The following is a 12,796-nucleotide window of genomic DNA, read 5'->3' on the forward strand; positions in this document are numbered from 1 at the left end:
GAGGAGAGGGGAGGGGGAAAGGGAGAGGGAGAGAGCACAGTACTGGCAAGAAGCAAGCAACGAACAATATGTAATTTACTAGAAAGCCTAGAACACTCTAAGACCATGCTAATCAACAAGGATATGTCCGTGGCTCCCCAACTTCTCACTTACATGCTGAAAACAAATGCAGTAAAGAACACATAAGCATACAGATGAATTATTAGGAGTGTTCAATTTAAAGCTAGAATTAAAACAATTTTAAAGGCATGTAACTAATGCATTATAATTTAGGGATCTAAAATCTAGTCTTCTGTTGCTAAAATTTAAATGATTAAAACAAGAGTTTATTTTTCTTGCATTCCTTGATTTACTGAAGTCAATTAAAAATAAAGCCATGTTTAAACAAGTGTTGGAGACCAACTTTTAATAATACATATTTAATTTCAGAAACATATGCTAACCATCAACAACATGATCAGGGTTTCATTGCCCCAGATGTTATTTCATTGGTACATTATATTGATATTTACAAAGGCTTTCAAATTCAACAACACAAAACAAAACAGCTTAATTTTTAAAAACTACAATGCTTTAAAAAAATGTAAACAGTTTCATTTTTACATTATTGTAAAAAAGAAGACTCACTCCTTAATGTGGCTTAATTTTTTTTTAAGTGAGCAAAGCCTGGTGCTCATGGATAAAGAATGAAAATAATTCTTTACATAGAAACATTGTGCTCCAGTGTGGCAAAGAAAAAAAAAATTATATGTACATATATAAAGAAAAGAATCTTAAGCCCACAATTTAGACCACAAAAAAATCTTGTCCCCAAATTGAGAAATTTATAAAAACCATTTACACATGGTTATTGACCTATTGGAAACCTATATAACATTTTCAAAACAATAACTCAGTCAAAAGATACTACTTTTCTTAAAAATGAAATCTTGTGCAAAAAAAAATTGTTTAAGCTAGAAACAAGACTATTCCCCCTAGTAAGAGGCCAAAAGAGCCACTGAAATAATTTAACTCTGTTAGATTTAATGCATGTAACCAAAAGGCACATACATGTGATTAATATATTAATATATTTTCATGCAGAAACTTGTGCATGTTCATAATTATACAACGAAAACACAAACATAACAAAACAATAAAGCCTAATGTTTGGCAATGTTATTCTAGCCATATTCCTTTCTACTCTATCAGCCTGGGGTTTCCTAGATCATTAACACTGCCTCTCAAAAAATATATTATATTTGAACAACTTTCAATAAAAATTTAAAAAGTATGTTAGCTTGGAACACTATATTTTTTCAGTTCTGATACATATAGAAACTTATTGATATGTTTATTTTAAATGCCATTTCAAATTAAGATACATTTTTTCTTTTATTAACAAACACTTTGATTGCTCCAGTGAAGTCAGCAGAGAGAAGAACTTCTGTGTTATCTGTCTTCATAATACCTTAAAAGCATAAAAAATAGTTTTAAGTTGATTTTTAAAGGAATATGAAGCCTGCTGCCACAATTATCACATGCCCATGACCCTCCACTTTCAGGGGAGAATATCATCTCCCGACCTTTTCAGTCTCCTTTTCTGGCTGGCTCCTGTAATTCTTTCATTCTGCTGAATCTCTCCTCTGCTCTGAGGCTCACTTCCACTTACCTTGTCTTGGCTGGTCTTTCCCTGGCTTGAGGATATTACAGTCTCCTGGGGCCTGGATGCTTGGACTTATTCCTAGGCAGCCCAGGCATCTAAGTCATCTAATGCTTCATTGCATGGCAAGAAGCTAGTGTGTCATTCAGCCCCAGGACTGCAGTGCTGGCAGAATGGGATCAGCTGGGCAAGTCTGTTGCTAACAGGGGTGTCTAGCGAGGTTGCCAGTAAGGTTTATTGTATAGCAGACATACTGAAAGTGCCATGAAATGAAGTACACACGTTTGCTGTGTGAATGCTGACAGCACCTTTTGCCATATGGTCCTTACTGAAAAGTTATATAACTATGCTGAATGGCATAAATGCTTACCTCTTACATTTGCCAGTTGCATAAAAGCGTTTAATAAAAAAATTCAGTGTTAACTAACTCTATTATACATAGGTAAAAATTGAGATTTTGAGATTTAAAAAAGAAGAAAATAATCCAAACTTTAATTGGAAAGTTGTGGACAGGATGAGTCACACAAAATGGTTTCACTTAGATGTGCTAAAAACATATCCTAAGTCTTTGAACATTCCTTTACCACCCTTTTGGCATATCTCATACCAGTACTGTGCAGTGGTAGTAGCAGCAGCAGCAAAGGACTTAGGAATATGAGAAAGGATAGAGAAGAATTCACCATACATACAAAATGCTTTGTAAGACACAATAATAATGAAAATAATAATAATGAAAATGATAACAATAATGCCTACTACATGCGAGGCATTTTGCTAAGCACTTTTACGCATACAAGTATATATATATATATTTAGATAGAGCCTCACTCTGTTGTGCAGGCAGGAATGCAGTGGCACCATCGTAGCTCACTTGTAACTTCACACTCCTGGGCTCAAAGGATCCTTCCACCTCAGCCTCCCTACAGGCATGTGCCACTGTGCTCGGCTAATTATTTAATTTTTTGTGGAAACAGGGTCTTGCTATGTTGTCCAGGCTGGTTTCAAACTCCTGGCCTCAAGTGATCCTCCCGCCCTGGCCTCCCAAAATGTTGGGGTTAGAGTCATGAGCCACCATGCCCAGCCTATACATGTCATATCTAATTCTTATTGAAACCCTATAAACTAGGTTATCATGATTATTTTACGCATAAGGAAAATTGAGGCTCAAACTGCCAAACACGTCAGGAACAAAGAGAGAGGGCAATTGGATATATTTTGTGATCCTCCATTTCGGGTTTAAGAGAGTTTATTCTTAGACTACACCCACATGGGTACAAAATGACAAACACAAATCTGAGTACAACCCACTAAAATTTGTGCCTCTTAAAAAAGGACCCAGTTAGTCAAGTGAACCTTGTTAATGTGGTATATTTCTGAGAAGTTAAAAAAAAAAAACCTGTACCTTTTGCTTTTCCTCAAATTGTTTTAAAAGCTAGAATTTCCTGTGGAATATGCAGGGGAAGTATATAGAATGTAAAAAGGTAGTACTGGGGAAAAAAGAAAAGAAAAAAAAAAAAAAAGGCCAGGTGTGATGTCTCATGCCTGTAATCCCAGCACTTGGGCCAAAGTAGAAGGACTAACCTTTTTGAGGCTAGAAGTTTGAGACCAGCCTGCGAAACATAAGGAGAACTCATTTCTACTTGGGATGCTGAGGCAGGAAGATTGCTTGAGCACAGAGTTCAAGGTTGCAGTGAGCTATGACTGTACCACCGCACTCCAGCCAGGGAAACAGAGTGACACCATGTCATTCATTCATTCATTCATTCATAAGTAAAAAAAAAAAAAAAAAAAAAAGAAAAAATGTAAATGACTTAAGTTAGAAGAGAGAAGCTGGATTTGATTCTGAGAAGGAAAGAAAAAGAAAACAGAAAACAGTTAAACAAGCACTTAGTAAACGTTTAAGCATTCTAACTTGGTTTATTTTTTATCTTGTACTGAAAGAAATGCTAGACTCAAGTTCATCTTTGTTATCAAAATTTTTCTTCACAGACAGAAGGAATAGTGTGTAGTGAGTGGAGTAGATAGTGCAAATAATAGTACAAAAAAATTACTTGAGATTAAACTATTGATAACTTTTTAGCATTCAAATACGTTAGAAGCACTCTTTGTACATTGTATCTATTCCTGTGGCTTTATGACCTGTTTGTAATCTGTAGCATGAGACAATACAGTCAATAAACTATTATGCAATCAATTTAAAAATTAAAAAAAAAAATATATATATATATATATTTTGGGTTGGGTGTCCTTCTATGTTGTCTGGGCTGGTCTCGAGCTCCTGAGTTCAAACAATCCTCCTGCCTCAGCCTCCCAAGTACCCGGGATTACAGGTACACACCACAACGCCTGGCACAATTATTTTTTTTTTAGACAGAGTCTTACTGTGTCACCCGGACTAGAGTGCAGTGGCGCGATCTCCACCCACTGAAACCTCTACCTTCCCAAGTTCAAGCACTTCTCCTGCCTCAGCCTCCCAGGATTACAGGCATGCACCACCATACCTGGCTACGTTTTGTATTTTTAGTAGAGACAGGGTTTCAACATGTTGGCCAGGCTGGTCTTGAACTCCTGACCTCAAGCAATCTGCTCACCTTGGTCTTCCAAAGTGCTAGGATTATAGGTGTGAGCCACCACTCAGCCACAACTGGTTTTAATAATACAAACTTGTTTTCACTAATAATTGATCCAAATCTGCATGGTCTTACCATACTCTTAAGGACGAGCAGGACTAGTTACAGATTTTTTTTTTTTTTTTTTTTTTGAGATGGAATCTCACTCTGTTGCTAGGCAGGAGTGCAGTGGCGCGATCTCAGCTCACTGCAACCTCCGCCTCCCTGGTTCAAGTGATTCTCCTGCCTCAGCCTCCTGAGTAGCTGGGACTACAGGTGCGCACCACCATGCCCAGCTAATTTTTGCAGTTTAGTAGAGATGGGGTTTCACTACGTTGGCTAGGATGATCTCGAACTCTTGACCTCATGATCCGCCCGCCTTGGTCTCCCAAAGTGCTGGGATTTCAGGCGTGAGCCACCACAGCTGGTCCAGATTTTTATATAGCTGATTGGCACTCGATATTACTTGTTGACAGTTTGTTCTCCCTTCCTAATATGAGCACTTTATATAACTGGAATTAATACTCATTCTCAAAGCATATATGCTACAAATGGCAAGAAATTACAAACTTGTAAATAGCCATCTATCTCAAGAAGCTGTTAACTTGTGGCAACTAGAAAAATTAGCTCTGCTTCATTTGGGTTTAATTCATTCAGTCGGCAAATGTTCATTAAGTGCCTACTATATGAAGGTAAGCACTGTGTGAGACACTGGCAATACAGCAATAAATAAGACATGAAAAGTCTCTGTCTTCTAGAGATTACAGACTAGTGGGAGAGAGACAGATAATAAAGAAGTTTTATATTTGTATATATTGTTTGCACTTCTCTAAAGAGAATGGTTACCTATAGTTATGAACATCTAAATTTCTCTTTTTTTTTTTTGAGATGGAGTCTCGCTCTGTTACCCAGGCTGGAGTGCAGTGGCGCGATCTCGGCTCACTGCAACCTCCGCCTCCCGGATTCATGCCATTCTCCTGTCTCAGCCTCCCGAGTAGCTGGGATTACAGGCGACTGCCACCACATCCGGCTAATTTTTGTATTTTTAGTAGAGATGGGGTTTCACCGTGTTAGCCAGGATGGTCTCGATCTCCTGACCTCGTGATTTGCCCGCCTTGGCCTTCCAAAGTGCTGGGATTACAGGCGTGAGCCACCGCGCCTGGCCCAAATTTCTCATTTTTAATTCTCAGGTGAATTTAAAACAGGTAAAACTTTGAGGAAATATATTACTGAAAAGTTCAGAAATGGGTATCTGACAACCATTAAGTTGCAAACAAGAAACATTCTTTGGTGGCTCACGCCTGTAATCCTAGTGCTTTGGGAGGCTGAGGTGGGTGGATTGCTTGAGCCTAGAAGTTTGAGACCAGCCTGGGCAACATGGTGAAATTCCATCTCTATAAAAGTTCAAAAAATTAGCCTGGCGTAGTGGCAGGTGCGCGCAGTCCCAACTACTCAGAGCGAGGCAGGAAGGAGCGTGAACAGAGGCCGAGGAGCTTGCGAATGGTTTCAAGACACTACTGCCTCAGCCTAACGTAAACAAAGTTTGTCTCAAAATTAGTTGGGCATGGTGAGGGTGGCAGGCCTGTAGTCCCAGCTACTCAGGAGGCTGAGGTGGAAGGATCACCTGAGTCTAGGGTGGTTGAGGCTGCAGTGAGCTGTGACTGCATCATTGCATTCCAGCCTGGGTGACAGAGCAAGACTCTGTCTTAAGAAAAAATAAATATTCTTTATACTAGTGAAAACCTCATTATACTCATATGAGACAAATGAGGTTACTAAATGCTGACTAGAAAAAAATATAGGACAAATAAAGATTTACCAGAATGTGTGAGATCCAAAAAGTCAGCATCTTCACTTTTCTCGTTCCCTTCTGAGTTTTCAGATTGCACATCCAAAGATAACATCAAACTTGGGTTTGGTGCAAAGATGGCTGATGTAACAACTGCATTGTGGGCTGCAGGAAAAATTTACTTCAGGATAACTGACAAATTGGATACCAAGACAAACACGATAGTGTATGTTATATGCCAAATATCCTTAAAAACTAACACAGAAGTAACTAAGAGTGATTTAAAACCGAAAAATTTTTCTAAGAAAAATTACATATAAGTTCTGAAATTCCCTGACTTCTCAAATTTTAGACCAAAGTTCTTCCTTAGTATAGATAAAACAAGTAAAGCCAAATGCAAAAGCAGTTTATCAGTGTCAAACTGCCTCTCTTAAAATAATGCCTACATGAATTTACTACTTCCTTTTTTTTAGACGGAGTCTCACTCTACCACCCAGGCTGGAGTGCAGTGGCGCGATCTCAGATCACTGCAACCCTCACCTCCTGGGTTCCAGCGATTCTACTGCCTCAGCCTCCCGAGTAGCTGGGACTACAGGTGCGTGCCACCATGTCCAGTTACTTTCTTTTTGTATGTTTAGTAGAGACAGGGTTTCACCGTGTTAGCCAGGATGGTCTCGATCTCCTGACCTCGTGATACGCCAGTCTCGGCCTCCCAAAGTGCCGGGATTACAGGCGTGAGCCACTGTGCCCGGCCATGAATTTACTTCTAGCACATATCCACTTTAACTTGATTCTCTTATAAGACACACAAAAGCAAGTATTTACTTACCTTTAATACCTTCCCAGAAGTCATTACGATCTCTCCTGACTGAAGTAAACTTGCTTAGGTCATGGTAAGTACTCCAGATATAAACATACTTATCTTCTGAACCACTAACGAGGTAAGTAAAATCATGGCTGAATTTGGGGAAGAAAGGAAAAGCAAATAAAATGTGTGTGTATATGTTTAACGGTTTCCTTTATCAGTGCTTCCTACTTTGTGATACCTAAAATAACACCTGAAGGAGCTTGTTGAATATGTAGACTCACAGTCTCACTCTAGATGTTCTAAATGTGTAGGTGTGATGTAGTGGCCTGGCACTTGTATTTGCATCAAAGCTCTAAGTAACTGTGACATTAGTTAATCCACGTTGGGAGGAATGATGATTTAAGGTGTGAAAGACAGGAGCAGAATACTTTACCAATTAAGTTAATTACTGTATAATTCAAGAAAAAAGAACTGGTAAGAAAAGGACTGAAAGAAGAGGGCTAGAAGGAAGAAAAGGTAGCTAACCTTCAGGAGAGTGTCCGGAGCCCAAATTAGAAATTTAAATAATAATGATATGTAAAGTTTTGAATACAAGACACTGTGCTGTGGGGTGTTAAAATGCTTTCTTAAGAGTCCTAAAAGGTTCCTTCCTTTCCTAAAAGGTTCAAGGCAATGGGGCGGGGATGGGGGTGGTGGGATGAGCCATAAGCCCCTTCTTAAAAGCGTAAACAAAGGTACAAAAGCAAAAACTCTAGAGATGAGTCTTCTAATCCCAGCTCTACAACTATGACTTTAGGCCAATCACTTAACTTTCTGAGTCTTGGTTTCTTCATCTGCAGAATAGGGGTAATTCGAATTCTATATACTAGATAGGTGGACAAGATAAGTATCACATGATAAAATGCTAGTTGCAAAAGTGAAAAGAACCCCATTAAACATAAGGCATAGATCAATGGAAAAATGGAAGTAGGGGAGAAATGTTCTGATCTCTTTTGGGAATATCTCATCGCCAATTTACCTGAAACTTGCTTTGATCTGGCTGCTGCTATTGACATAACCCTTATACTTCATGGACAGTGACAAATCTCTCAAATCATATAGTCTGATTCTGGAGTCATTTGAGGTTACCAATATCTAAAAGCAGATCAAATGAAAAGTTAAAAATATCATGTTTTAGTACAAGCTAAGTTACAACCCAAAAAGGGTGCTACACACATACAAACAAATATACCTCAAAACCAGAAGAAAAGTGGTATTCCACAAGAAAGAGAATACATTTTTTTTGCCAAGATATTAAGAACTTCCAAGAATCTACATATAGTATGGAGAGAGATGGTTTTGAATACTGTAGTACCTTATTTTCTCCAGGTAAAGGCTCAATGCCAGTAATTTTTCTTCCAACCTTGTTACGCCCTCTAGTAGATCGTACGTGTATTTGTGTATGGTATTTCAAATGCTAAAAATAAATCATACATTTAACATATTAGAATTAGGAGCATGTGTGGTGGCTTGTATCTGTAATTCTAGCTACTCCGGCGGCTGAGGCAGGAGGATTGCTTGAGCCCAAGAGTTCGAGGCTGTAGTGAGCAATAATAATTGTACCACTATGCTCTAACTTGGGTGACAGAGCGAGACTTTGTCTCTATAAAAAAATTCTTTTTGCTTGGGCATGGTGGCTCATGCCTGTAATCCCAGCACGTTGGGAGGCTGAGGCAGGTGAATCACTTGAAGTCAGGAGTTAGAGACCAGCCTGGCCAACATGGTAAAATCCCATCTCTACCAAAAAATACAAAAATTAGCTGAGTGTGGTGGCACGTGCCTGTAGTCCCAGCTACTCAGGAGGCTGAGGCACAAGAATCACTTGAATCCAGGAGGCGGAGGTTGTAGTGAGCCGAGATCACTCCACTGCATTCCATCCTGGGCAACAGAGTGAGACTCCATCTCAAAAAAATTTTTTTAAAAATTAGAATGAGAAGACATCTTAAAAGTCATCTGCATCTGTTCCAACTCTTAGGACAGACATGGTATTATTTGTCCCTATTTAGAGAAAATGCAGTTAAAGCCCAGAGGGGATAAACAACTTGTCCAAAACCATGAAAGTGTTTACTAAGTATATAATTATATAATTTACAAAAAACAATCATTTACCTCTGTATCATAGAAAATACATCTGCCATCATATGTCCCAATCACTGCATATTTGCCATTCTGACAGAAGTTTGCAGCTGTGATCAATTTCGTCTGACCATCTACTTCATTCCACAAAGCCACTTTTTTGTCAGGTATGTTCCAAAGGCGGAGCTTTCCATCCAAAGACCCACTTAGAAAATACCTGTCATCCTAAAAAGGTGGCAAAAGAGAAAGCTTTCATTTTACCACATCAAGAAAAAACTCATTAGCTAATCAAATCAGTAAGTCTATTAGAATAGTTTAAAAATGTAGATTTCAGGGCTGGGCGCAGTGGCTCACACCTGTAGTCCTAGCACTTTGGGAGGCCAAGGCAGTGGATCACAAGGTCAAGAGATCAACACTATCCTGGCCAACATGGTGAAACCCTGTCTCTAGTAAAAATATAAAAATTAGCTGGGCATGGTGGTGTGCGGCTGTAGTCCCAGCTACTCGGAAGGCTGAAGCAGGAGAATCGCTTGAACCCGGTAGGCGGAGGTTGCAGTGAGCCAAGATCGCACCACTGTACTCCAGCCTGGCGACAGAGTGAGACTCCGTCTCAAAAAAAAAAAAAAGATTTCATTTAAAAATTTTTATTCTTTAAGCAAGCATTATTTTATGCACTGAAAGCAGTAACAACAATTAGAAACCTCACTATTCACTTTGAGAAATAAAATTCTAATTATTATATCCTTAAACTGCCCTTTTGCAAGATAGGGATGTTAATAGATAACGTGTTTGAGTGTGTATTGAATGGAAGAAGGTTCTGTGGTCAAGTAAGTTTGAGAAATTCTGGGTTACAGAAAGTTAAACTCGATTCTCAGTTAACCTGCATTTTGAATCTCCAAAGAGAGGATAAAACAGGTAGCATTTTTCTTTTTTTTTTTTTTTTTTGAGACGGAGTCTCGCTCTGCTGCCCAGGCTGGAGTGCAGTGGCCGGATCTCAGCTCACTGCAAGCTCCGCCTCCCGGGTTCACGCCATTCTCCTGTCTCAGCCTCCCGAGTAGTTGGGACTACAGGCGCCCGCCACCGCGCCCGGCTAGTTTTTTGTATTTTTAGTAGAGACGGGGTTTCACCGTGTTCGCCAGGATGGTCTCGATCTCCTGACCTCGTGATCCGCCCGTCTCGGCCTCCCAAAGTGCTGGGATTACAGGCTTGAGCCACCGCGCCCGGCCTAGGTAGCATTTTTTAACATATTTAACCACAGACTTTTTTTGGGGGGGCGTGTTTAGGGGAGATGCTAGACCTTTCAGGAACATGCTATGAGAAACACTATCCTATATCATACCTTCCTCTGGGACACATGTAACACTTGGATAAAGAGTAACATCAGTTAGTGGCCCCCCAAACCAGTCATTTTTGGAACCCTAGCACCATGTCAACAGAGAATTACTTCATTATTCAAATTCTGCTCTCAGATCAGGGATTCTCAACCTGCAGCAATTTAACCCCAAAGGGGACATCTAGCATTATCTGGAGACATTTTGGTTGTCGAAACTGGTGGGAGGATCAGGATGCTACCAGTATCTAGTGGAGAGAGGCCAGGGATGCTGCTAAATATCCTATAATGCACAGCCTTCTCTCCCCCGTGTAACAAAGAATATCAACAGTACTAGGCTTGAGAAACCTGCCTTAAACTAAATCAGTCCTACCACTAAGCTGGTTTTGTTTTTGGCAACATAAGAATTTTTCTTTCTTTATTTTTATTTTTTGGTGATGGGGTCTCAGTTTGTTGCCCAGGCCGGAGTACAGACGTTCGATCACAGCTTACTGCAGCCTCGATCTCCTGGGCTCAAGTGATCCTCTCACCTCAGACTCCCAAGTAGTTGGGATCACAGAAGCACACCACCATACCTGGCTAACTTTAAAATTTTTTATAGGCCGGGCGCAGTGGCTCAAGCCTGTAATCCCAGCACTTTGGGAGGCCGAGACGGGCGGATCACCAGGTCAGGAGATCGAGACCATCCTGGCTAACTCAGTGAAACCCCGTCTCTACTAAAAATACAAAAAACTAGCCAGGTGTGGTGGTGGGCGCCTGTAGTCCCAGCTACTCGGGAGGCTGAGGCAGGAGAATGGCGGGAACCCGGGAGGCGGAGCTTGCAGTGAGCCGAGATCGCGCCACTGCACTCCAGCCTGGGCGACAAAGCGAGACTCTGTCTCAAAAAAAAAAAAAAAATTTTTTTTATAAAAATGGGGTCTCCCTATGTTGCCCAGGCTGGTCTCGAACTCCTGGCCTCAAGTGATCCTCCTGCCTCAAACTCCCAAAGTGCTGGGATTATAGGAGGGAGCCACCATACCCAGCCAAGATGATGATGATTCTTTTTTTTTTTCTTCCCCACCCCCCCGCCCCCGCCCTAAGGGTTTCTGTTCCTTGCCAAAAATTATTATTCTTACCCATCTCTGAAACCTGTCAAAGACAATCTACAAATGATGGACATCTTCATGGCTATGGTATAGTAGGCTCACTCAATGTGTACCAGTAGAAGAGCTGAACAAGTAAAAACTTAGTAATTGTCACATACGTACATCTATGTGTGTGTATCTCCATTTTGTTATTCTTTTTTTTTTTTTTTTTCCAGCTTCCTGAGTAGCTGGGATTATAGGCATGCACCACGACGGCCGGCTAATTTTTGCATTTTTATTAGAGATGGGTTTTCACCATGTTGGCCAGGCTGGTCTTGAACTCCTGCCCTCAGGTGATCCACCCACCTTGGCCTCCCAAAGTGCTGGGATTACAGACATGAGCCACCAAGCCCGGCCCATTTTACTATTTCTTTTCTAACTAACTCTGCTACCTTTCTTCCTTTAACATTATAATAAAAGTCATATTTCCTAAAAAAAAAAAAACCAAAAAAACCCAAGTCATCACTACCCTATTCTTTCCTAGCCCCTTAAAAACACTCCAGGTCAGTATGATTTTTAGAAATAGGGCTTTATAGTTTCCAAAATAAAACCAAATAAAAGCACTATAAAAAAATCATTGGCTGGGCCAGGCGCAGTAGCTCACGTCTGTAATTCCAGCACTTTGTGAGGCCAAGGCAGGTGGATCACTTGAGGTCAGGAGTTAGAGACCAGCCTGGCCAACATGGTGAAACTCCATCTCTACTAAAAATATGAAAATTAGCTGGATGTGGTGGTACATGTCTGTAATCCCAGCTACTTGGGAGGCTGAGGCAGAATTGCTTGAACCTGGGAGGTGGAGGTTGCAGTGAGCTGAGATTGTGCCACTGCACTCCAGCCTGGAGACTGTCTCAAAAAAAAAAAAAAAAAAAAAAGAAAAAAAATTCATGGCTGAACAGAAAGTTTAATAAATAATAAAATACCACGTGGAAAACAATCGGATGGGTGCAGTGGCTCATGCTTTTAATCCCAGCACTTTGGGAGGCCGAGGTGGGCAGATCACTTTGAGCCCAGGAGTTTGAGACCAGCCTGGGCAACATGGCAATACCCTGTCTCTACTAAAAATACAAAAATTAGCCAGGAATAGTGCAGGCACAGTGGTGCATGCCTGTAGTCCCAGCTACCTGGGGAGCTGAGGCAGGAGAATCACCTGAGCCAGGGAAGTTGAGGCTGCAGTAAGCCGAGACTGCACTATTGCACTACAGCCTGGGTGACAAAGTGAGATCCTGTCTCAAAAACAAAAAACAAAAAACAAAAAACAAAAAAAAAGAAAGAAAAGAAAAGAAAAAGAATGAGAAAGAAAACAATCACAACTAAATATCTCTTTCCAACCTGATACTTTATAGCTAAAATAGAGTTATGGAAAGATTCATGCATGGAAA

At 40.4% G+C, this 12,796-nt stretch overlaps 1 protein-coding gene across 1 annotated transcript in view; it reads right to left on the reverse strand.

Moving 5' to 3' along the window:
- Positions 1-325: 325 nt before the first annotated feature.
- WDR44 (WD repeat domain 44) overlaps positions 326-12,796 on the reverse strand; it is a 102,320-nt gene continuing 89,849 nt past the window's right edge. The window contains exons 15-20 of the mRNA XM_031660451.1: positions 8,997-9,188; positions 8,203-8,304; positions 7,867-7,982; positions 6,870-6,997; positions 6,071-6,205; positions 326-1,450 (exon numbers count right to left, since the gene is read on the reverse strand). Of these exons, the coding sequence (XP_031516311.1) occupies positions 1,356-1,450; positions 6,071-6,205; positions 6,870-6,997; positions 7,867-7,982; positions 8,203-8,304; positions 8,997-9,188 (768 nt within the window). The 3' untranslated portion in view covers positions 326-1,355. The remainder of the gene's footprint in view (positions 1,451-6,070; positions 6,206-6,869; positions 6,998-7,866; positions 7,983-8,202; positions 8,305-8,996; positions 9,189-12,796) is intronic.

Source organism: Papio anubis, chromosome X, assembly GCF_008728515.1.
Source record: "Papio anubis isolate 15944 chromosome X, Panubis1.0, whole genome shotgun sequence".
NCBI classification, from domain to species: Eukaryota; Metazoa; Chordata; class Mammalia; order Primates; family Cercopithecidae; genus Papio; species Papio anubis.